The following is a 25,282-nucleotide window of genomic DNA, read 5'->3' on the forward strand; positions in this document are numbered from 1 at the left end:
GCGGGAACCACGACTCCAGGGCACCAGGTTCTCGTAGGGGTGAAATCGGGAAATTTTCTTTACTTCGCAGCCCTACTAACGGCCCACAGTTATGGGCAAAAATTGAAAAACCATCAGGAAAACTGCCATGGATCACGCAAGCACTCTGAAACTTCGGTGGGCACCAGAACACTTTCCAAGGCCCCACCTTTCCCCCACCCCAAACCTGAATCTCTAAGGGTTCAGGCCTATTTTTTTTTTTTTTTTTTTTTTGCGGTACGCGGGCCTCTCACTGTTGTGGCCTCTCCCGTTGCGAAGTACAGGCTCCGGACGCGCAGGCTCAACGGCCCAACCGCTCCGCGGCATGTGGGATCTTCCCGCACCGGGGCACGAACCCGTGTCCCCTGCATCAGCAGGCGGACTCTCAACCACTGCGCCACCAGGGAAGCCCCCAGGCCTATGTTTTTAAAACTAGGCTTTACAGGTGTATTTCAGCCACAAAATTGGCAAAACACCTGGCTTGTGTTTAAAAGCCCAGCAGAGAAAAAAAAGCCCAGCAGAGGAAAACGAGAGACTTCTGCTCTGTAAGGGCTGTTCCTCCGGCAGAAGTGCAACGGCCACCTCAGACCTGGCACTAGGCAACAGCCTCACCCAGACCCTCCGGCCTCACTGATCTCCTACAAAAGGAGGGTGGTTTAAGGGCAAAGACTCAACGCCTGCCAGCTGCTGTCATTCCCTCAGCAAACCTGCACCGCTCCTGCCCCTGGGCATGGGGCTTGGGCGGGGGCCAGTGAGAGGGTCCTGCCTCATGCTAAGTGCAGTGGCAAAGGGCTGCAGGTGCAAACAGGACGCAGAGGTGTCCTTGGGGGTAGGGAAGCCGGACCCCTAAGCACGAGTCTGCAGAAGTAGCAGTCATTCAATAAATACATGCTGATTTTATTTATAGGGATAAGATGGTTCCTTAGGGGATCAATTCAAGAGGTGGTGCAAGCACTTTATTCATCTGAGATGTCCCTTCCCTGGCAGGCAAGGCAGCAAGTTCTAGGACAAGCTAAAACCATCCCCCTCTTTCAAAAGTTACCCTCAGCAGGGAGTTTTGGGGCAGGGGTTAAATTAAAAAAAAAAAAAAAAAACCCTCATTGATTCCTAATTGTTTTTGAATACAATTGGCTTGGAAAGGACTTTCCACTGGGTTCAAAAGGAAGGCCTGACTTCTGCACAGTGTTGGGGGGAAAGGGTAGGACTTGGTCCTGTGCAGGCTGGCCTCTTAGCCCACAGACGCCAAGACGATGTCCACTGGCAGCTCCTCCGAACTTCTGGCTGTCACCTGCATTGTTACTGTGTCCAAAAGCAGCAGCCGGGAGCGCACCAGGATGTCATGACCCCCCCGGAATACGCCTGGAAGAGAAGAGAAAAGGACAGGTGTGTAAGGCAGAAGGGGGCTGAGAGCTGGGCTGAGAGGGCCACCTGCAACAACTGGGGAAGGCAGCTCTGGGGCTTGAGATGGGAGGGGCCCGCAACCAGGAGCACTGGCTGAAATCCCTGCGTGAGGCCCTGGGCACGTCACTTTACCTCTTGAGCTGCAGCATCATCAATGATCTCAGTAGAGATCACTCTACTAGCCGTATTTCACGCTTCAGCCAAGCTAAAATGAATTAGTGGACACATATGGCTTGTGTCTGACATCACAGGGGCGCTCACACACGCTAACGGAATCTAAGAGCACAGGCGAAGGGACAGCCCCACCGTGACAAAACCACAGCGCAGGTGTCTGCAAAACCCGGGGGACTGGGTTGCTTCACTGTGGTCAGAAATGATGGGCTTGGGGGCTGTCAGCTGTGAGCAGGGCACTGAAGCAGAACTACTTCCTAACCCCGTTTATAAACACTCAGAAAAAAAATTTCCTTTCGTTCATTGTTTTAGGTGTGATAAGTGTATTGCCTCCCTTTTAAACAAAGGGTCATTAGCTTTCAGAGAAGCATACAGATCAGAAACATTTACATATGAAATGTCTATATATGGAGTTTGCTCTAAAATAATCTGGGGGTGGAGAATGAGTATAGGTCGAGACACTATCTGTTGTTGCAGATGGAGGATGAGTACTTGGGGGGTCCCATTTTTGTGTAAATTTGAAAATTTCCGTAAGTGCTTAAAATCCCACTCCTATTAGAAAAGACCAACCAACCCAATAGAAAATTAGACAAAGGATCTGAAAACAATTCACAGAAAAGGAAATACAAATGGCACTTTGCATTTGAGAAGATACTTAACTTCCTTCAATATACAAGAAATGTAAAGTAAAACTATGCAGAGGGTTTCCCTGGTGACGCAGTGGTTAAGAATCCGCCTGACAATGCTAGGGGTCACGGGTTCGAGCCCTGGTCCGGGAAGATCCCACATGCCACGGAGCAACTAAGCCCGTGCGCCACAACTACTGAGCCTGTGCTCTAGAGCCTGCCAGCCACAACTACTGAGCCCGCGAGCCGCAACTACTGAAGCCCGCGTGCCTAGAGCCCGTGCTCCGCAATAAGAAGCCACCGCAACGAGAAGCCCACGCACTGCAACGAAGAGTAGCCCCCGCTCGCCGCAACTAGAGAAAGACTGCGTGCAGCAGCGAAGACCCAACACAGCCAAAAATAAATACATTTATTTAAAAAAAAAAAAAAGACTAGGACAATCTAAATGTTCATCAATACATGAACTGGTGTACAAAATATGGTCCATCCATAGAATGGAATAGTACTCAACTACAAGAAAGACTGAGCACACAGTTTGGGATGATGAGAAAGTTCTGGAGTTGGATGGTGTGATAGGTGCACAAGAATGTGAATGTACTTAACGCCACTGAACTGTGCGCCTAAATATGGTTAAAACGGTCAACTTCATGTTATGTTAAAAAAAAAAAAAAGGAGGAAGCTCTGAGTATCCATAAGGAAGTTCTCCAAGATGCACCGTCAAGTGAAAAACCAAGTGCGGAACAACATATACACCACCTGTATGTAAACATTTGAGTTTAAAAAGGGAAATGCGTACACATTTGCTTTTACATCCCTATGATCACAGGAAGGATACACAGCATCCTTTATAATATAATACTGGTTGCCTGGTGGAAGGGAAACTGAATGACTGGCAGCAAGTGTTGGGAGGGAGACATTTCGCTGCAGGTCTCTTCGTGCCCTGTGAACATTCAACGCTGTGAATTCTGAATTCCCAGGTTCCCAGGGGGCGCCCTCAGCCCAGGATGCGGTGGCATCAAGGCCCTTCCCACCAGAAATGCCGCTTACCTGCCAGGAGCAGCGTGTGCGTGTTCTTGTTATCTGGCACTTTGTCTGACCTCTCACAAGGGTGCATTCCTAAGAACTTCACAATATTGCCCACAGCCTCTGTGGGGAGAAATCCCGGTGTTATTAACCCACGATCTCCCCCTGGCGCCACCACCACTCCCCCACCCCCGGACCCCACTCTGCAGTTTTTAATGAAGTGGCATCTGAAGTACGTGCTCTAGACATGGCCCTGGATCTCTGGGGACTTGGGGGCAGGGGACGGGGGGAGCTCTTCAACAGTAGCCAAGGATCTTGTAAGGCAAGCAAGCCGGAAATGGCATCCCCAGGATTTACCTTCAAGTGTCTTGATGGTGGACAAGGTGAATGTTTCCTCCTTCTCAAACTCATCCCCTACCTCATCCCAGGCTGCTTCAAAGTTCAGCTTCATGACCTTTTGGATGTGATCAGCTATCGTGACTTCCAGATCTTCCAGCTGGGGAGATGCAGGGGCGCGTTAGGCACACAGCTCTAGGGGTGAGACACCTCCGAGCCTCTGCTCCACTCTGGCCACCCGCCCCTTCCCACCACGCAGCCACAGGTGCTCACAGCCAAGTGGTGGCCCCTCCGCAGAAAACGCCTCACCCGTTTATAGCCATCCCTCAGTATCTGTGGGGACTGGTTCCAGCACCTCCTCGGATACCAAAATCGCAGATTCTCAAGTCCTTTATATAAAATGCTGCCGTATCTGCATTTAACCTACACACATCCTCCCTTATACTTTGAATCACCTCTAGGTTACTTATAATACCTGATACAATGTAAGTGTTATGTAAATAGTTGTAAGTACAATGCAAACACTATGGAAACAGTTGCCTGTGTGGAAAACTCAAGTTTTGCTTTTTGGAATTTTCTGGAACACCCCCCACCCCAATTCTGAATACTTTCTATCTGTTGGTTGAGCACATGGAGGCAGAACCAACAGATACAGAGGGCCCACTGTTCCTCATCCTCGGGTAGCAGCTATGAGAACACATCACTCTGAAGCCTAGAGTAAGTGCCAGACCGGACGGGAGGGAGGCCTGCGTCCTGTGACTCAGTCGTGTCCTCCCTGGGGCCGACACGTCGTACTGCCCCCCCACCTTGAACTAACTGTACATAGAGGTTCCCCATTCATTCACCCAACAGCTCTTCACTGAGCCCCTACCCCTGTGCACGTGTTCACAAGCAGGACTCAGCTCCTACGGTAGAAGCTATGCCTCAGACCCAGCCCTCCTGTCCTGGGGCAGTTCCCGCCCTTAGGTCATTGCTGGCTCAGGGAAGGCCCATCCTCAACAATGGACCTGGGAGGACGTAAGTGACCATCAGCTGTTATTCAGTGACTGCCCCTCTGGACATGAGGGTTCTGATAATCTCCATCCCAGGTTTAGTATCAGGGTCTGCACTCAGATGGCACTGAGCCACTGTGACCGGGGCAAACCCCAGAAACAACCCTGCACTCAGTTCCATGCAAGCTCTGAGAGCTGGAACTGGAAGGGACGTTTCAGTGCATGAAAGGACTGCCCAGCAGATGCAAACTGATCCAATTTCTCTAGAAAGCAATTTGACAGTACGAATCAAAGTCCTTTTTTTTTTTTGGCTGTGTTGGGTCTTCACTGCTGTGCATGAGGTTTCTCTAGTTGCGGCGAGCGGGGGCTACTCTTCATTGTGGTGCACGGGCTTCTCATTGCGGTGGCTTCTCTTGTTGCGGAGCATGGGCTCTAGGGCACACGGGCTCTAGAGCAAAGGCACGGGCTTAGTTCCTCCGTGGCATGTGGGATCATCCCGGACCAGGGCTTGAACCCGCGTCCTCTACATTGGCAGGCGGATTCTTAACCACTGCGCCACCAGGGAAGTCCCTCAAAAAAGTCTTAAAATCAGACTTCGCCTTTGACCTAATTATTCTACTTCTAGGAATCTGTCCTAAGAAGATAACTTGAAATGCAGATAAAAATTTCTACCCAAAGGGATGCTTAATGTAGCATTTAAAAAGTGAAAATTTGGGAACTCCCTGGCAGTCCAGAGGTTAGGACTCCACGCTTCCACTGCTAAGGGCCCAGGTTCAATGCCTGGTTGGGGTACTAAGATCCCATAAGCCGTGCAGTACGGCTAAAAATTTTTTTTTTAAAAAGTGAAAATTTGGAATCACAAATGCCAAGTGTTTAAGGAATACAAGGTCAAGTGAGTTAGGATATATTAAGATAAGGGAGTATCTTAAAGTCATTAAAAATTGTGTTTATGAAGTATTTGTAATGGCAGGAAAATACACTCTGGTTCTAAGTGAGCACAGCAAGATCTGTAATGTACAGAATAACCACAATGATACAACTGCCCCCGCCCCCCCCCCGTCATTCCCAAGGACTATGGGTAATGTTTTCCTGTTTGTGTATACTTTTTGTATTTCCCAAGTTTTCTTTTTACACACGAACATGTATTTTTAAGTTTAAAAAAAAAATTCTTTCAAAACCAAAACCAGCAAGAAAATGCTTCAGGACTGGCTGTCAGCTCCTGAAGCCTCCTTGCCCCAGCGTCTTACCACATACTCATCCTCATAGCCTTCGTCGTCGGTCTCCCCGGTAGTGGGATCGCAGTCCTTGACAGTGAACTTCATCATGCAGCTGAACGTGCAGCCCACTGCGGGGAGGGAAGGCCGGGCAGTTGGGCGAGGTCCTCTGTGGGCGCGTGGCCACAGCCTGCCCTTTAGGCCTCAGCTGCGTCTGCACCAGCGGCACATGCCACCCGGCCCCACAAATCTGGACAGAGGGCACCGGCTTGTAGAAGGCAGGAGAGCCAGGTTGCAGCCCCCAGGAGTTGCCCTCACAGGGAAGGAAGAGAGAGGAATGCAGAGATGCTGCAGGGTGGCTCCTGCAAAAAGCACCTGGTTTCTTTGGTTGGGGTGGACCTGGGACGGTCCATGTTTGTGCCTGTCTCTGGGCCTTCCTCTGTGCTCTCTCCTGGTACAATGAGAGAGTCCTGGTTTGAGGACCAGGCGTCCTACCAGCCACGCGAACTCAGACAAGCCATTTGACCCGAGTCTTACTTCCCTGCTCCCCAGGGGTCTATGAGGAGGAAGTGAGCGGATGTGTGAAAAGCCCCAGGACTCAGCCATCCTTCTCTTCTTCTCGGGACTGACCTCAAGGAGCTGAAGCTCTGACAGGAAACAAACAGCTGGTGCACAAGCCACCCCCCGCCAGGGGCTCCCACAAGGCCAGGGGGGCATCTGCAGAGGGGCTCACCTGCCGTGGGGTCTTCCTTGGGCAGGGCCACTAGCGTGTAGCAGGTGCCGGGCTGATTGTAGGGCAGGCTCCGGGCGGGCACGTAACACAGCACCTCGTAGGCCTCCGTGGGCTCCAGCTGCACTGTGACGTTCTCCAGAGTCTGGTCGTTGAGCGTGTTCGTGCAGTCAAACTGGACCAGGGAGCGGGGCGGGCGTGGGTGCCGAGACACTGCCCTGGACCCACGCCTGCTGCCCAGGAGCAGCCAGAAGGTCCTGCCTCTCACCCCAGGGCCATGCCGACGCCCATCCCAGGCCCCCGTCCCAGGCCCCGTGTCTGCACATGGACACTCGGGAGCCACAGAGGCCCTGCATCAAGGACTCGAGGGACACAGCAGCTGGTCGTGGATCTGGCATCGGGCTGGGCTCCAAGCACCGGTGTGGGGTGCCAGGGCCCTGCGGGAGGGCCTCCCCCCGGCTCACCTGGAAGACCATGTGCTCAGGGAAGGTGTGTTTGGTGCAGCGGATCACGTACTCCGTCTCCGACTCAGTGAGGGCCACGGGCTCAGGCGAGGACTTGAAGAGGGGCCCCAGCCCCTGGAACTCGGGCACTGCCGCCAGCTGCTCTGAAACCCCCAGGCCACACACTCACTCAGCTGCTCAGTCTTCAGGCCTGGTCCTCAAGCTCTCCCACCCGAGCATTTCCTCACCTCCCTCACTGCTCGGCTTGTGCCACCCACATGAAACACCCCGCCCCGCTGTCCCACACAAGACGCCAGAGCAACCAGTGGACATCAGGCCCAACGTCCCAGGCCTAAGCCATTTGGAGACTCCCTCAACCTTAGAAGCTCAGCAAGGATTCTTAAAAGGGGGACTGGGAAAAGGCTACGAGGAGGTGAATGCTGTGACGGCCACGGAACCAGGTGAAAGAACAAACTGGTCTTCGACATGGGGCAGTTAAGACAGTGGCCCAAAAGGAGAGGCTGCGGATTCAGAGTGTTGCAGAAAACCCAACTTGGTGTGGACGGTGGGCGTTCGGTAAGGCCTCTCCCTGCGGCCCACGGCCAGGTTCCAGCCCTGGTGAGTCCAGGGGAACAAGGCCTCTGGCAGCTGCCCCTATTCTACGGCAGGGGCAGAATTCCCCACAGAGTGGTCATGAATCACCTGTGTCAGAATTACCCGGGGGTGAGGGCTTGTTAACAACGCAGATTCCTGGACCCATCCCAGATCGGCTCTATCAGAATTCCTGGCTTTGGGATCTACCAATCTGCATTTCTAACAAGTTTCCTCAGATGACTCTGATGTGTACTGATATCTGAAGACCACTACTCAAGATTTTTAACTTGTCTTCCCAGTTCAATTGAACTCCATGCGGAAAAGAACTGTGCCTGAGGCCAGGGATTTGATATTCTGCCCGAGCAGGTACTCATTCACATTTCAGGGACGGGGACAGAAAGAAGGCATTATTATTATTTGTCCTTCTCCCCCCACAAAGAGGCAGCCTGTGTGCCTGCTTCAGCCGTCTGAACGTGCAGGCGATAAGAAGCCCAGAGAGAGCCAGCTTACGTACTAGGAGGCACATTCAGGCCCCCTGTGGGCGTCAGCCGCCAGAGTGCTTTTCTATGGGAATTGATTTCATTGGGCATCAAGTTTGCGGACGCGCTGCCCCTTACTGCCTGGGGGACTCTGCTAGTAGCTATAAACTACCGCCCCTGAGTTTCAGACTCCTCATCAATAAAACAGATACAATAATCTTGTCCACAGGGTCGTTGTGAAGATAGAAGAGGCAATAAAGGTCAAGATCTAGCAAAGATCCTGGAACTTGACACGTGATCAATAAATATTAGGCTCTGGAAGGTTGTTTACAAATGGGCTTGAGTCCCTGGAAGAGGCTTCAAAGGAGTCTTCCCAGGAGGGCGTGGCAGAACGACGGCCCCCAAGATGTGCACAAGCTAATTCCCAGAACCTGTGAGTGTGTTCCCTCACTTGGCGGAGATTACGTTGCATCTTGAGCTGGGGAGCGTCTCCCGAATTATCTGGGTGAGCCCAAAGTGACCACAAGGTCCTGGTGAGAGGGAGGCAGGAGGGTCAGAGGCAGAGAGATGTGACTGTGGCTGTACTTCTGGCTTTGAAGACAGAGGACGGGGGCTCTAGGCAGCGAACGTAGGTGGCCGCCAAAGACGATCCCCTCAGAGCCTCCAGAGGGAGCTCGGCACCGCCAACACGGCGGAACCCATTTCGGATTTCTGTCCTCAGAACAAGGTAATACATTTGTGTTACGTTAAGCCACTAACTTCACGGTAACTTGTGACAGCAGCAAGAGAGAGCTAACACAAGGAAAAGTTCTGGATTACAGTGGTCCCACTCAGCTCAGGACCTTAGTTTTGCTGAATCTGAGACAGTATGTTGATGCAAGACACGGTTCGGGAAGGGAATGGAAAAGGTGGGATTTAGTTTAACTCAACGATAATCGGGAGCCTACTGTGAGGAAGCAAGGCACTAAGTGCAATGACAAAGAATATAGACGACAGAACGTGGAGAACTGCACAGGGCCACGGAGGAGAAGAGAGGAGCTCGGGGAGGGCATCACCAAGGGCGAGGGACACGTGCTAGGCCTCAGAGGTAGGAATCTAGTGGATAACGTGGTCTGGCAACTGAACGTGCAGCCTCTCCCCTTAAAAAATGCAGAGGGACAGACGAAAACCTAAACAAAATCCTGCAAGACAACGTGGACGGAACATGTCTGGAACCCGAGACAAAGGACCGTGTCCCTTGAGTCAGCTGTATGGCATCAGACATCCGGAACTGGCCTGGGCCTCAGGGAACTGAGCCTCAGAACCAGGGCCGAGGCAGCTCTGAGCCAGTTGGAGCTGGATCTTAATTCCACCGCCCCACCCCCCGCACCTCCCCTTCTTGCTGTGCAAACTTGAGCAAATCACTGTCTCTCCCTGAACGTCCGAATCTTCCAATATCAAATGGACCCAATAACCTCCACCTGAGGGTCAAACATGCTGTCTAAACACTCTCAGAGCCCAGCACTCAGGAGAGACTCAACCGATGACAGTTCCTACTCTTAATTCCCTGGAGAAGAACCGCTACCCTAGCCGCGGCCCTGGGAAGCCCCGCCAAGCACCACTACTCACCTTGGAAGATCTCCTGCCGGGTGGCTGCGACCTTCTCAGGCTGCTTGGCTGCTGTGATGGGGGTGCTTTCTGCAGGAACAAACATGAATGGTGACCCACAACTCCAGGGACGGGCCAGGGTAGTGTTGACCACGGTGCTGTTACTCAGGGATTATAACTTCCACCCCGGAGAGTGTGAAGTACAGAGCACGTGAGGAAGAGAGCAGGTGTCTGTGCCTACGTCTTCATTTCCTGCAGCCAGAGGCAGATGGGATAACTCCCTCCGCCCAGTACAGCCCCATCCATCCTGGGCAGGTTTAGTGACTTTGCAGCCAACGCACACCCTCCAGCGGAGGCCTGGACCGGAGGGCCTATGAAAGGAGTGCAGGTGTTACTTACCTGTTCTCTGCTCTGCCATGGGTGTGGTGGCCAGGGGCACAGACTTGAGGTCAAAAGGCTTTTCCGATGGTTCTAGAGTGTACTGCTGCAGAGCCCTCTCCAGACCAGGGATGGACACGGTCAGACCTAGAGGCCAGTGGGAGACTGAGGTCCTGGGGTCGAGGTTGTAGGACCTTGAGAAAACCACTTAGGCCTCTGAGGTCCCACTTTCTCATGACATCGTCCTTCGCAGGACTGATGTGGGGAGTAAACGGACGTAGGAGAGGGACTTATAAAGGGTAAAGCACTCTGCAAATGGAGGCTCTTATGAGTAACTAGCGTTTCAATTCACTGGGCTGTTTCCACCCACAGGGCTGTGAACGCAGGGCCCTGGGTCTCCTGAGATCACAGTGACGCTGTGCAGTTACCATGAAAGCCCAGCCGAGAGCGTCTTGCCTCCGAATTCCCCTGCCTGGCAAGACTGCAGCTCCGTTACGGGGCTGGGTCAGGGTCAGCCAGGAAAAGACTCACCGTTTAGGATATAGCCTGCATTGAGGGCCTTCTGCTTCTGCTCCAGGACACTGAGATAGAAGGTGGCTCGGTCCCTTACTTCATTGTCATCGTCCATCACACACCTGTGGCCAGAACACAAGGTCCTCCTGACCAGGGGGCAGGAGGGATGCTGCAGGGCTTCAGCAGAGGTCAGTGAGAGGAAGCAGGTCTCTTAAAGCTCAGTCCTCGGATGTGGACCCAGGCATCAAATGCACAGAAGGGCCCGCGGGACTCTAATTAACTAGGAGGTGGCCGTATTCATACTCCCTGGACCCTCTCCCCAGAGCCCACCCAGTGAGGGAGGCAATCTCCTATATCCACAGCATACATCACAAAAGAATTTAATATGACCCAACAGTTCCACTCCTGGGTATACACACAAGAGAACTGAAAACACGTCACATAAAAAGTCGCACACAACTGTTTACAGCAGCACTAGTCACAACAGCCACGAAGTGGAAACAACCCAGATGCCTATCAACGGACGTACCGACAAACAAAATGTGGTCTATTCACGCAATGGAATATTATCTGCCCATAAGAAGGAATGAAGTACTGGCACATGCTACAACACGGATGAACCCTGAAAACATCACGAAGAAGCCAGGCACATGAAAGGCGACACACTGCACGCCTGAGTTTATATGAGGTGTCCGGAACGGGCAAATCCAGAGCCAGAAGGAAAGCGAGTGGCTGACTAGGGCTGGGGAGCTGGGGAGCTGGGGGGAACTGTGATGACTATTCATCGGTACACTGTTTCTTTTGGGGGTGCTAAAGATGTTCTCAGGGCTTCCCCAGTGGTCCAGTGGTTAGGACTCTGCACCTCCACTGCAGGGGGCACAGGTTCCATCCCTGATCGGGAACTAAGATCCCACAAGCCACGCGACATGGCCAAAAAAAAAAAAAAAAAAACGTTTTCAACTTAGACTGTGGCTATCGTTATGCAACCCTGAATGTACTAAAACCATCGTACTATACGTTTTAAATGGGTACATCATATGGGTCTCGAATTATATCTCAATAAAGCTGTTTTTTAAAATAGAAAACACCTCAAATTCACGCCTAGGTGGAGGGATTTTTGCATGACATGAGTTTTCATGCTTTTTTTTTTTTTTTAATTAATTAATTTAGGCTGTTCAGGGTCTTAGTTGTGGCATGCAGGATGTAGTTCCCCGACCTGGGATAGAACCTGGGCCCCTCGCATTGGGAGAGCAGAGTCTTACCCACTGGACCCCCAGGGAAGTCCCATACTTTTCTGTGTTTCCATTTTTTCCTATAATCAATAGTTGTGTATCATTCCTCCCCTTTTTCAATTAAAAAGATACAAAGGACAGCGGCCTGGGCCCAAGGGAACACGTGTCCACCAGGCCCGTGACCTGGACTCACCTCTTCAGCAACACCAAGATACTGGGCAGCATCTCTTCGTTCTGCGCTCCGAACTTGGCCAGAGCACTGACAGCGCCTGTGTTTACGAAGCAGATACGATTTACTGCCAGGGCTCGGAACGGGCCATCCAGAGCCAAGCAGCCCCGACCCAGCAGGCTCAGCCCAACACCATGAAACAAGAAGCCTCGGTCACGTGGGTACCACCCGGCCTCAACTCCTCGCCTCTCACGGGGAAGGCAGCCCTGTTCTTGGGTCCCAGGAGTCCTTTTCAGTATTAACTAAGAAGAGGCCACGAGAGCTGCCCTCAACTTCTGTATCCAAACGGCCTCAGCTCACAGTGAAGCAGTACACGACCATAAACGAGAACAAACTACTACTGAATGAGTAACAACTGCTGAAAGAGGAACATCTGTCCAGAGAGGGCTTGAGAAAAAAAGAGCAATAAATTAAAAGTAAAATTAAGCATATGATGGTTGCACACTCATTTAAGAATGAGTTTTATCATATGTGAATTATATCTCAACAAAGCTATTACTAAAAAGAAAAAACTAAACACCAAGAAGAAAGAAAGAAAGGAGGAAAGAAAGGAAAAAGGGAGCGAGAAAGAGAGAAAGAAAGTTAAACGACAACATATAGTGACACTCAAAAACAAAAAAATCACTAAGGCGAATTAGAGGTTAAGAACCATTCACCTAGATGACGCCCAAACATCTAAGGTCCTTGCTACAAGATTATAGAACACTGAGCTTGTGAGGCAACAACACCAGGTGCCCGTGTCCCCCCGGGGACTCAGGGCCCTTTGCTGGGGGGTCTACTGCAGGGCAAGCCCGGGGCCCAGGGGCAGCCCTGCTGACCCACCTGCCCGGACCTCCTCATGCTCCAGAAACCACTCGGTTGTAGATGAAGCGGATGTACTTGGAGGGGTTGTTGGTCTTGGGGCCCCTCCTGGCCCAGGAGGTGCAGGATGCGCGTGGCCAGCACGGTGAACTCGCAGTCCTCGATGAACTCGCACAGGTGCGACAGCCCCGTCTCCTTGCTCTCCGAGTCTCCTCGATGATGCTGATGATACAGTCCACGATAGCCGCTTGTACTCAAAGCCGCCCTGCAGCACAAGGGGTGAGCTGAGTGCCGAGGCTGCTCTCTCCAGAGCCTAACCGGGACCCGGCACAGCGGTCCAGGCACTGAACCTGGTGATGAGGGCCTGGCTCTCCCGGCCTCTACCTCCCCTTTTGTGTAAAACAAAAGGCTCGGGCTGAATGCTCGCTGGGGCCCTGCCGGGTTCTAAGAGTAGATGGCTTAAGAGAAATATTTGGGACTTCATTTTCTTTCCAAGTTTGAGATAAAGGCAGAATGGATGATGTGGATGCTGGAGGAGTGGGGTGCCAGTGTTTAATGGGAACAGAGTTCAGGTGTGCAGTATGAAAACCTTCTGGAGGTTAACTGCACGCCAGCGTGAATGTACTTCACAACACTGAACTCTACACTTAAAGACAGACAATAGAATTCTATGTCGTGGGTATTTATGACAGTTTAAAAAAGGCAGAATAGGGCAAGTAGAGAGACAAAAGATCCCGGGTCAAATCTATGCTCTGCCACTTACAGACTTTAGTAACAGAAGTGGCAAGTGAGATACCCGCTAGGTGCCCGGCCGTAACCCGGCAATGCGCAGCACACGGGATGGGATGCTGGCGCGTGCATAGTGCCCATCCCATCTAAAGAGCGAAATCACCACGCAGCCTAGCGTTGCCAGGTCTTAGAAGTTTTTAAAGAGAAACTGGAAATCTATCAAGGTGGTTTTCCTGATTTTTAAATAACGGCTACTAATTCAAAATGTGTAAAACTCTGCACAACCCAAGTAGAATTTGTCTGTGGGTCAAGTCTGGCCCTTTTCTCAGATTAGCTTGTTTTACGGCCGTGATAAGTCACTCTCTTTGTCTGAGCCTCAGGCACCTTCATAACAAGGAACATTAGCGTACTGACCTCATGGGTTATTGTTTAGAATAAATACGCTCTGTGAATTACACACGCGCCTTACATTTCAATGAGGCTGTTCGGTCAGCAGGTGCCCTAGCTATGATACCGGTTCTGCAGCCCGCCCACCGACTGGGCACTGACAGGTTCAGAGTAACTGCAGGGCTTTGCCTGCAGCAGCTCATGGCTGACACACCCTGGGCTGAGGGACAGACCCTTTTCTAGCAGACAGGGTCTCGGTGTCTGAGTGCTGTGTTCTAATGAGTGAAGCTCTCACGCTGTCTTCCGTGGAGCCACACGTTGTCCTGGGAGGCAGGGAGGTCCGGGAGAAAACCACGGGCTCTGGAGCCAGACACTTACTGACCAGGTGGCCACAGGCAGGTGGTCTCAGATCCCTGATTTTTAAAGGGAGAAAATAACGTCTACGACAGGCCTGTTATGAGGATCACAAGATGGTTTATGCTGTGTGGTGTCTCCACTGTGCTGGGCTGTCAGCTGAAGGCACCCTAAGCCCTGCTCCCTTCTCATATTCCTGGGAACCCCAAAGGCACCCAAGGCAACGGTTCCTCTACTGCCTTGGTCCAAGGGCCCATCTGGGGCTGGGGCAAAGGGCCACCAAATATCTGGGGACCAAATCTACTGCACGAACACTCTGCTTCTGCGCCTCTGAACGGACCAGTTTTGTTGGGACAACCAAGAAAGGTGGCCCACGTGAATCACTAATTCACGTCAGGAACAAAAAGAGAACCAATGTCACATTGTTAGCCTCAGTCTCCCAAGAAACCACCCTGGAGCTCCTGGAACGGCTGGAATATTTCTATGCGAGATGACACCAGACAGAACTCAGTTTCCCATCTTCTACACAAGCATCACCTTGGGGCATCTGCTGGGTCTTTAGAGCACGGGTAGCGTGCCATTAGGGTTATCAGTGTGACCACAGTGATGGGTGCATGTTTACACTGTCAGCCCATGAGGAGTTTCAAGGGCCGCGGGCACCAGGAAAGCAGCTGGCCAGCAGGTGGACTGGGTACACCCGAGAACTAGTTGGGTGTGGAGCCAGCGGCCAGGCCACTACCTGCACAGGACACCTGGCGCCCGAGCACCCTGCTCTTACCTCCTCACGCAGCATGGAGAACAGGAAGCTCATGAGCACGGCGTGCTTGCGAGGGTACTTCTGACCACAGTGCGCTGATGGCCTGGACCACCACCACCTGGGCCAAGCAGACATGCGTGAGCGGCGGCCCTGCCACCTGGTGGGTACTTCATGCACCCAGTGCCAGCAGAGTCTTTCCTCAGGCAGGGCCGGGCCCTGGGAGCAACAGGCCAAGACGCGAGGGGAGCCCCACCTCCACCCTCGGGGGGCCCGCAGCCCTGAGCCCCCCAGACAGGGAGGCATGCACAGCAGTCCCGAGGCCCAGATCCAGACTCTGGGTCCCTCTACCCAAGACTTCAAGGAAAGTCACCAGCCCCTCCATCCCGCCTGTCCGGCTTCTCCCCTCCCCCACCATTCCCACCCTGAGCCTTCCAGCTCAGGCTGCCCCTTGGGGTGCTCTGGCCCCAGCCTCTTCTCTTCTCAGTCTCTTTGGCAATCTCATCTCCTCCCGTGGTTTTAACCACCTCTTCTATGCCCCCAACGCGCAAATCTTTGTCTCTGGTCTGAGTTCAAGAGCAGTGCTTCCAAATGTCTACTACACAACTGCACCTGGTGCCCACGGACACCTCAAACTTGGCCGCAATCACCACCATTACCCCCACTTCCCTCCTCTCAGCCCTGACCGTCTCCCTCCTTCCCCAAACGCATCCACAGCACCGTGAACCCGAACTAGAACATGGACTCACCTCTGAGGACGTTCACGCCCTCAGCTGTCACATGGCGCCCTGACGCCTGGCTCTGTTCCCCAGGGGCTCTGAGACCAGCCCCCCTCCCATTTCCCAGGCCTGCGGGGGGCCTTCGCCTCTCTGCCCAGCTCCCACAACCAAGCCTCCGTCCAGTTCACCCTCCAGCAGCTTGGGAAGGATCTCTCTACATGCAAGTCTCGCTGTGTCATTCCACAGTCTACAAAGTATTCCTATAACCCACAGGCAGAGCTTATTCCGCCTACTTTGTGTCATTCCTGCTACAGAACTCACCATGCTCTATCACAGTCATTCACATTGCCGTCTGTCTGCCTCCTGCCCTGATTAAAGCTCTCCAAAAACACACTAACGTTTACGTTAACTGTTGTGAAATAACGTTGTTACAGAAGTTGAGAACAGCGTGTAGGGAGGGGAGGAGGGGATGGGTGCAGCTATGCAGGGAACGCCAGGGAGTCTCCTGGTGGTGGTGCAGTTGAGCATCCAGTATCTTAAAGCAGTTTCACACGTACACACACACACACACACACACACACACACACGTGTAACTGGTGAGCAAACTGCGGCCTGTGCCTGTGCTGTGACACTGTCCTGTGGCCCTGTGGGTGCGGGAGGACGAGGCAGCTGGGGGAGGGAGCACTGGAATTCTCAGTATATTTCTTTACAACCTTCTGTGAATTGTTTGAAAAGAAATGTTTAGAGAACACTACAGAAAACGCTTAGCAGCTTCCTTAAAACGACAGCTCTTTATCACGAACCCCCGGGCCTCACACGGTCTCGCCTCCACCTGCTCCGACTTCATGGCCTCCACTGGCCGCGAAGCCCCCAAGCTGGCACTTCAGCCCCTTCCTCTTGTTCCCAACACACTTGCTTCTGCCTTTTCTCCCGTGTCTTCCCAGGTACCTCCCCTGGGCGGCTCCTCCTGGGAACCTCTACCCTGTGGGGTTTCCTCCCTGCACTAGTGCGTGAAATTACCGTGTCCCACCTTGTTGACTGTCCACCTCCCATCCTCAGCAAGCAAGCTCCACGAACACAGGACAGGTCTGTCCACTGCTCTGTTCCCCTTTCTCCAAACTCTGCCCAGCACATGGCAAGCGCACAGGAAACACTGAAGAACTTGACAAGCTGGCCTGGAGGCTCCTGGCCTCGCTGGACAAAAGCTGGGTGCAGCACCGCGTGCGCCTCTGCCATCCCTCCGCCCCACCAGCCCCCCCAGAACCTCCGCCCCGGCTCGGGGCGGGGACGCGGCAGGCGGGGACTATGGACCTTGAACTCGTCCGAGATCTCTGACATGAAGGAGGAGATCTGCTTCATGAGGCGGTCGATGCTGCCCTCGCTGCCCGTCTTGAGGAGGGTGGTGATGGCCAGCGTGGCGATGCTGCGGTTCGAGTCTGTGACCAGGTTCTCCAGGTCCAGGTTACAAGCTGTCACCGCAGATGGATGCTTCATGGCCACCTGTTTTGATTCGGGAGGAAAGACATGAGGACAGGGATGGGGTACAGCAGGTCCCCCACCGTTCCGCTGGTCCTTCGGGTGAGCTCAGGTCACTACCGGAGGACAGAGGCGGACCAGGGCTGCACCTCTCGCAGGGCGGGGGCCAGGAGACTCCCCCCGCCCCACTCCGCCCACTCCGCACTCACCTTGTTGAGGGTGCGGACGGCGGCATAACGGAGCGCAGCCTTGGGGGAGCTGCAGAAGAGCTGGAGCACTGCGGGGAGACAGATATGGGTGCTGGGCTGCCGGGAAGCCCAGGGGCCCCCACGAGGGGCAGGGACAGGGCACAGCGGCGGGGCACACATGCAAGGGCTCTGAGGCTGCGTCCAGCTGTCTCCCTGCTGGTGCCACCACCCCAACCAAGGAGACAGCCATCCTCCCCGTGGGCACCTGGGCCTCGCATGGACCCGTGGGCACGCTTGCAACCACCCAGCGGTTCACACGCGGGGGCCTACGGTGCCGGGCAGAGGGCTGAGAACTGCCTGCCGTGTCCCCGCGAGTCCCCACACGCCTACAAAGCAGCTCCCGTATCTCCCCATTTCACAGACACAGAGGCCAAGGCACAAAGGGGCAGAGCGACTGAAGGAACGAGGCCAGCAGCCAGCAAGTGGCAGAATCAGGACTGACATCCGGGGCTGCCTGCCCCGGGGCCCGAGCCATTGCCCTACCCAGGGTCCCGGCAGAGCACTGGCCGCCCCAGCCCGTGCCTTGGCCTCAGGAAGCTCAGGCTCCGGGTGCACTTGCTGGAGCGGCAAACATGACTGCTGTTTTCTGCGGTGTCTACGCTCCTCTCCTCATAACTTGGCTTCCATTCTCTTATACTTTTTCAGCACTTATTTATGGTTTTCTTAAACAACCCTTATTTTAAAAGCTCCCTCTGTTTGACTTTCGTTATTCTGGAACATGAGTAATATAACAAGAAAGAACAAACATTCGAACCAGGGAATGAATTCATTTAGTTCTTTTGCTTCTGTCGCCAAGGAGGAGGAGAGACTTCTCTCTGCAAATGTGAACCCCATCTCTCTGCCTGACAGGTCTGCAACCTTATTCTGGAGAACGTGAGAAAAGCAGGAGGGCCAACCATTCCTCAGCCTCTGCAGCTGGAATTCTCTGGCAGAACATCATGGCTTCCATTACTAGGCCTGTCCTTCTGGGATGCTTGCCCCTTCCCTCCTGCTCCAATTCCCACTTCTCAATGCACCCGCCTTCCAGGACCGAACACTTAGCCCACCGTCACGTGCCTGCTACCCCGACATGTAGTGAGATCTCAACGCTCAGGACAGGGGCCCGCACGATCAAGGCACTGATGACTCAGCAGCTGGCCCGACAGCAGCGGGAGCCCAGCGGATTCTGCTGCACGACCGCCCGGAGCGCAGGTGCCGCGTGCACCACGCTGCCAGCGTAACGGCACGATTGCTATCCTTCCCACAGAGAGGACAGCTGGCTCGCCCAGGCTCGCGCAGCTGCCCCGCCACAGAGCCAGGACTGCAACCCACGCTCCTGTCCAGACTCCGCCCAAGTCCCCTTTCTCCTCCCCGAGATGGCCCGGGCCCTGGCTTCACAAATGCGGGCTTCCTCCGCCGGGCCCTCCTGCCACGGCAGCCACCCGCAGGCGGCAGAGCGCCTCTGAACCTCGCCTCCGCCACCCGCCAGAGCCCAGGTGAGAGGCCCTGGCCCGGCGGGGAGCAGGTGCTGCCTGGGGACTGATGCCCTCTCTCAAGCATAGCCTGGGGCCCACCTGAGGGCATTTCCTTTCTTTCCCGTGCCCCCTGGCCCAGGGCCTAGCTCCTGGCAGGCACAGCCATGCGGGGCTTGGGTGGGGAGCGCCTGGTCACCTGACACGGCCGGGGCCAGCTCCTTGGCACTGCAGCCCGGCAGGTTGACGATGGCCGAGGCGGCTTCGTACACCACCATCTCGTGCTTGTTGCGCAAGCAGCTCTCGATGAAGTCGAACAGCGGGCTGTCGCGGCTGCGGGACAACAGGCGGCAAGAGGACGCTGGGGGTCCCGCCCGGGAGACGGGCAAGGCCTCGCGTGGCACGAGGGGGGACACGGTGCCACTACCTGCCGTCCTCCTCCTCCAGCTGCCGGCTGGCCACGCGGATCATCATGCAGTAGGCGAAGGGGGACTTGAGGCCGTGCCGCGTGAACTTGCTGATCATCTTACTGACAGCCAGACGGTCGTTCTTCCGCACGTGGTACAGGAGCCCTAGCGCGTGGTACTAGAGAGCGGGAAAGGGCAGCAGAGCGCGGGCGTGTGAGGCCGGGCCCCCTGGCCGTGGGGTTCTGGAGGTCACGGTCCCTCTGGGCTCCGGCCTCCTCGTCTCTGGGATGGGCATTGTGGTCGCTTCCTGCAGAGCCTGGGTGCGACCGTGCCCAACAAGCCACCTGGGTTGTCCGCGGTCCTCGTCCGTCCCCAATTTCAGCAAGGGCCTCGACAGGCAGCGTGAGTGCAGGTGTGGAGGGGACAACAGGTGCCACAGATGGAAGAACAGGAGGAGACCAGGTGTCTCTGACCAGATAGAGAAAGCGGGAGCCAGGCCTCGAGGGGGACACGTGTCGTAAGGCGCTGTGCAGACGTGAGCCCTCACAGCGTCAGACCTTACGTGTGACACCGTGTGACAGTACTTCGGCCCCCACTGCCCTGCCCAAGGACTCGTGGCTGCTGCTGGCAAGGCTAGGTCTGCAGAGGGAAGGCACACGGAGTTACCTCCTGTCCCCTCTGCTCTTTCCTAATTCCTTACCAGGGTGGCACTCAAGGGCCTTCTATGTGGGAAGCTTCTCTGACCCTGGGACGGGTTTGAGGGGCCACAGCTGGTCCTGGAGACGAGACCCAGCACAAAGGGCACAGAGGGAGGGAACAGATGCCCATACAGGGAGGCTGCAGGTAGGCAGATGGGCAGAGGCTACAGAGGCTCTCATTTGATCCTCACAGTTTTGTGAGGCAAGGACTTTCTTTCCTGTTTTACAGACAAGGAAACTGAGACTCATGCAAATAAAGGGGTTCCTGGCTGAAGTCACTGAGGAAGAGATCAGCACGTGAAAGCCCCACCAGGATGCTTCCATGCATCACTAAGAAAGTCAGCTGGGCCAGGTCAGCTGTGTCGCATACCCCGAAACAACACTCTGGTTATCAAAATACTCGAGATTTCGGTACCAGCTAGTAACGTCTCCAACCCAACTCCCCCTGCAAGTGGTGCCCTGGATTCTTTCCCCAAACCCCCAAGCCTCCCCACGATGACAAAACGATTAAAGCCTGCTCCAGCCAGGGGCTGCCAGGATCTCCGTGGTAAGAGTCCATGCTGTCTGGCCAGGACAGTGCCACCAGCCTAAGTATCTTCAACATCACTGCTTTGCTCACCTGGACCATGATGTTATCACTGGATACTGCCTCCTGGGCCTCATTCACCCAGCGCTTGACCACGTCGAAGCTGCACTTGAGCAGGTGCTGTGGGGCACAGGGCGCATTGAGGGGTGGGCAGGCAGGATGCTCTGCCATCACACCTCCCGGTCTGGCCACAGCTCAGCTGGCTCTGGGTCCCCTCTGTCGTCCGGGTCCTCTGAGAAGTGCACAGACTCGGGACAGCTCCCACCCTCACTCTCCCTGCCCTGGCAAACTTCCTGCCAGGCTCAAATTCCAAAAATCTGTCACCCCAAAGGATGGGTCAAGGCTGTCCAACTGGCCCCTCAATTAACCCAGAGTTCCCCGGGAGCTCTTCACTGAGAAGGGGGTGGGACTCTCAGATCTGGGGATACAAAGCTTTTCTTTTCTTTTGGAAAGCGACTTTGATGTTTCTTCAGTCTCCCAATCCAGCGCCCGCCCCCAGCCCCTGCTGAGGCTACACACCAGGGAAGACACCAGAGCAGAGCTGGAGACGCTGGGCACCTTGTCCACTATGGCCTGCTTCATGTAGCGCTCAATAGCCTGTAGCATGGTGCTCTGTGGGGACAAGGGGTGGGTGGGAGGGGGCCCGGTCAGTCCCTGCCGCCCTCAGGAGTGCAGGAGACAGGGTGTGGAGGAGGGACGGCCAGGAGGGAGGAAGCAGGCTCATGTCCTGCGTCCCCGCACCCCTCCCAGGAGCCGGGAGACGTGCAAGAGCACATGAAGGGTGAGACCCCGCAGCGACCAAGCTGGCCAAGGGGGACTCACGTCAGTGATCTGGCAGAGGGCGCGCACGGCCGGGCCCCGGTAGCTGTCTTCCTTCCCAGTCATGTCCTTCGTCAAGCTGCAGGGACAAGGCGATGGCCTCACGCAGGGGCCGGGCCTGCCCCCCCCCGGCCCTGCCCTGCCCACCCCAGGTCACCACGCCAGTCTCCTAACGGGCGTCCTCCCAGTGCTCTTAACCCTTCCCCACCAAACACCACACAGCAGCCAGAGGGTTTTTCATAAAACTGAAAACCGACCGGGTCACTCCCCTGCTCTGACTGAAACCTTCCAGAGGCTTCCTGCTGCCATCCCCATCAGCCCCTCACAGAGACGTCCCCAAACAGGCCGTGCTCTCCACCCCAGGCCCTGGCACCTGCGTCCCCTCAGCCGAGCGCACTGCCCCCCTCACCTCCACCTCTGTCCTGCTACTTCTCACTCAGCCCTCAGGACTCCACTCAGACAGTTCCAGGAGGCCTTTCCTGACCCAAATTCAAGTTGGCTGTCCTCCTGATGTGCTCTCAGAGCCGTCACACTTCCCTAATGCCTGTCTGCTGGGTTACTTCTCGGTAAATTCTGGGGCTGCAGAGGCCATGCCTGGCGTGTTTGCTGCTCTATTCCCAGAGTTACACGGGGGCTGACAGACGATAAATATTGTCTAAGTGAACCTACACACGAATGTATAACGTCCCCCCCGAAACTGTGGCAAGAAGCAATAAAAGAACTGAGCCCAGGGATTATATTTCAGTCCACTCTGTCCCCGGAATCCCTCAGCCTAACACTTAGTGAGCAAAGCAGTCCTTAGTGAGTGAGTGCAGAACACAGGCAGTGTGCTCCCCGTGTACATATATCCCTACGTGTATCCTCCCTGGGCTTTCTCTTGGTACTCGCTAGAGTCTTTGTGAAACTTCCGGCTGCCTCAGTTGACTGAGAGGAATCAAGGGAAGGAAGGCTCTGTGCCTAGGTTCAGGCCAGAGAATTAAAAGGGAAACCGCCCACCCTGGAGGCTGCCACTGGTGGGCAGGGTAACTGAAGGACGAGGGAGACAGGAGAGCAAAGGAGAAAAGGGCACAGGCGGGCTTCCCTGGTGGCGCAGTGGTTGAGAATCTGCCTGCCTATGCAGGGGACACGGGTTCGAGCCCTGGTCTGGGAAGATCCCACATGCCGTGGAGCAACTAGGCCCGTGAGCCACAGCTACTGAGCCTGCGCGTCTGTAGCCTGTGCTCCGCAACAAGAGAGGCCGTGATAGTGAGAGGCCCGCGCACCTTGATGAAAAGCGGCCCCCGCTTGCCGCAACTAGAGAAAGCCCTCACACAGAAACAAAGACCCAAACACAGCCAAAAATGAAAGAAATGAAAGAAAAGAAGGAAGGAAGGAAGAACTGAGTTAAAAATTAAAAAAAAAAGAAAAAAAAAGGGCACAGGCAACGCATAAGCCGAAGTCTGAGCGCCTGGTACTCGTGAGAAGATGGGCTCTGTGTCGGTGGATCATTCAGAGACCAAGACTCGCCTGCTGGTCACGATGATGACATCCTCTGCGATGCAGGACATCTCCTTGATGGTCAAGTAGCACATCCGACGGAGGGTGGGCTGCGCAAGAGATGTGAAAAGCTCTCTGACCCCTGGCACAGCATGAGGCAGCCTTGCTGACAGGAGGCCCTCCCACCACCCTGTCAGAGCTGCCCCCTCTGGAGGAGGGCTGGGGTGGGGACACTTACATCGTTGGACTGAAAGAGTTTGGTCATGGCAAAGAAGGCCTCGGTTGCTTCTGTGGTCCCTAGGTGCTCTCCCTATTTTAATCAAGAAAGAAGTCTCAGCTTGGGACAGACGGGCCAGAATGCTCTTCCTGCCGGATCAGCCCAGGCCAGACCCTCGGACCCTGCAGAGGCTCCGTCAAGGGCGACACATCAGAGTGGGACGCTGAGGGGACCCAGAGCTGGGCCGCTGGCTACAACTACACAGGGGCTGTGCCCCTGCCCCCAACACACCCCAGTACCATCTTCCCCACCCCCAAGCCTCACCCTGTTACCTGGTTTATGAGGTAGAGGATCTTGGTGAGGATGTGGGCACATTTCCGAGGATTGATGGGAGTTTCGTTAAACACGCGGGCCTAGGAAGAAGCAACCAAGGATATTACCTTCTGGCTGAGCTTATTTCCCTTCCCTGACTGCCCTCAAGCACGTCGAGGTCTGAGAAGGCCCAGCGTAAATAAATACACTTGCCCAACCTTATTTTCATAAGGAAAGAGTCTTGTTTTGCTTTTTTCTTACTTTACCTATTAACAACTCCTGAAATTTTCCCTAAATATTAGCTGAGGATGTGCTGACTTAGTGACTAACGGATAGCCAGACAACGCTTATTTTTATTTATTTATTTATTTTGCGTTACGCGGGCCTCTCACTGTTGTGGCCTCTCCCGTTGCGGAGCACAGGCTCCGGACGCGCAGGCTCAGCGGCCATGGCTCACGGGCCCAGCCACTCCGCGGCATGTGGGATCTTCCCGGACCAGGGTACGAACCCGCGTCCCCTGCATCGGCAGGCGGACTCTCAACCACTGCGCCACCAGGGAAGCCTGGCAACGCTTATTAATTAACTAGAAGGAGAAACGAAGACAAAGAAAAAGACAGGCCTAATGAACCCTCCCCGGGAACAAAGTGCCCCCGTCTTTCCAGGAGCAGGTCTCCCCCCTGTTGTCCTTTAAACCAGCACTCTGAACGCGCCCGCACGCCGACTAGGAACACTCGTGACGGAAGAGACGGGAGCAAATGACACTTGCCTCCTGGAGCACTGCGCTCTTCTCAAGGTGCTGGAACGGGTTGGAGCCTCCACCTATAGTCAGAGAACAGGCAGGACTGAGCACAGGCTGTGACCCTGAATTTCAGAACTCTCTCAGACGTATCCAAGGGAAACATGTCCCAGTGCCCGACCTAGTCAAGTTCCAACTCCTCTGAGTGGCAACCAAAGCTCTACAAACTGCCAGTAGATCCAGCCATCCTCCTGCAAGGGGAGCTCCCTCCATCCCAAGCCACTGACTCACAGTCACCCAGCAGCCCTGGTACAGTCCTTGTGTGCCTCTCAGAGTGGCACGTCTTGCATTCATTTATGCAACTGGTACTTAACTGAGTTCCTACTACGTGCGGGACCACCACTTCCAGCGACTAGGGTCTGTGCTTGACAGATATCACACGTGTAATTAGTTACACACCTCAGTATCTGACTGACGTCTGTTTCCTCCACTACGTCGCGACCATTCTAATATTCCGGGCTCGAGCACTAAGCGTCTCACTTGTTCTACTGCAATGTCAGGGCACAGTAGAGCCTGGCATGCAGTAAGCGCTCAATATATGTTTACTGGGTAAATGCATGAGAGTCAGGGTTCTCAGCCACGGGGCACTGTGCTCCCCAGTCCGGTCAGCACCGACGCAGCCCCAGCGAATCCCCACAAGAGCATCGCGCGCGACGCCCTCCCCTAACAGATGGGGAAACTGAGGCCCAGAGAGGCGTGCGACCCGCCCAAGGTCACCCAGCGAATCGCGGTCCGAGCTTACGAGTGCGGGGCAGTGGAGCCTGCTCGGGCTCTCCAGGGCTTGCCACTGACCGGCGGCAGCCCCTCGCACAAGCCCCCGTCCCTCCCGGGGCCTCGGGTCGGGACAGAGGCCGCCGGGGAGGGCGCCGAGAGCCTGGGCATTGGTCCGGCCTCCCGCAGGCCTCGCCCCCCTCACCCGATTCCTCGTCCTTCTTGTCAAATTTCTTCAGCATGGTGGTGCCGGCGGGGGCGCGAACCAGCACCTGGCGCAGGACTGACCGACTGACTACGGTGGTCCTCCGGAGGTTCCGCACGGGCCACTTCCGGCCGGCCACGTCGCCCGGCGCTGTGCGCAGGCGCACTCCG

General features: G+C 54.9%; 1 protein-coding gene across 1 annotated transcript; it reads right to left on the minus strand.

Annotated features, from left to right (window-relative positions):
* Window positions 1-894: 894 nt before the first annotated feature.
* Window positions 895-25,267, minus strand: COPG1 (COPI coat complex subunit gamma 1). The gene is given in 29 exon segments (XM_032649436.1): window positions 895-1,377; window positions 3,264-3,362; window positions 3,597-3,735; window positions 5,815-5,912; window positions 6,515-6,686; window positions 6,976-7,118; window positions 9,636-9,704; window positions 10,014-10,139; window positions 10,524-10,627; window positions 11,931-12,006; window positions 12,789-12,813; window positions 12,815-12,871; window positions 12,873-12,976; window positions 12,979-13,011; window positions 13,014-13,032; window positions 15,016-15,078; window positions 15,080-15,112; window positions 17,022-17,210; window positions 17,396-17,463; window positions 19,085-19,218; window positions 19,313-19,470; window positions 20,610-20,696; window positions 21,096-21,188; window positions 21,399-21,474; window positions 22,902-22,981; window positions 23,110-23,181; window positions 23,421-23,501; window positions 24,167-24,219; window positions 25,113-25,267. Coding segments are annotated over 29 exon segments (2,619 nt in total). The 5' UTR covers window positions 25,150-25,267; the 3' UTR covers window positions 895-1,246.
* Between the last annotated feature and the right edge of the window lie 15 nt (window positions 25,268-25,282).

This window comes from Phocoena sinus, chromosome 11 (genome assembly GCF_008692025.1).
Source record: "Phocoena sinus isolate mPhoSin1 chromosome 11, mPhoSin1.pri, whole genome shotgun sequence".
NCBI lineage: Eukaryota > Metazoa > Chordata > Mammalia > Artiodactyla > Phocoenidae > Phocoena > Phocoena sinus.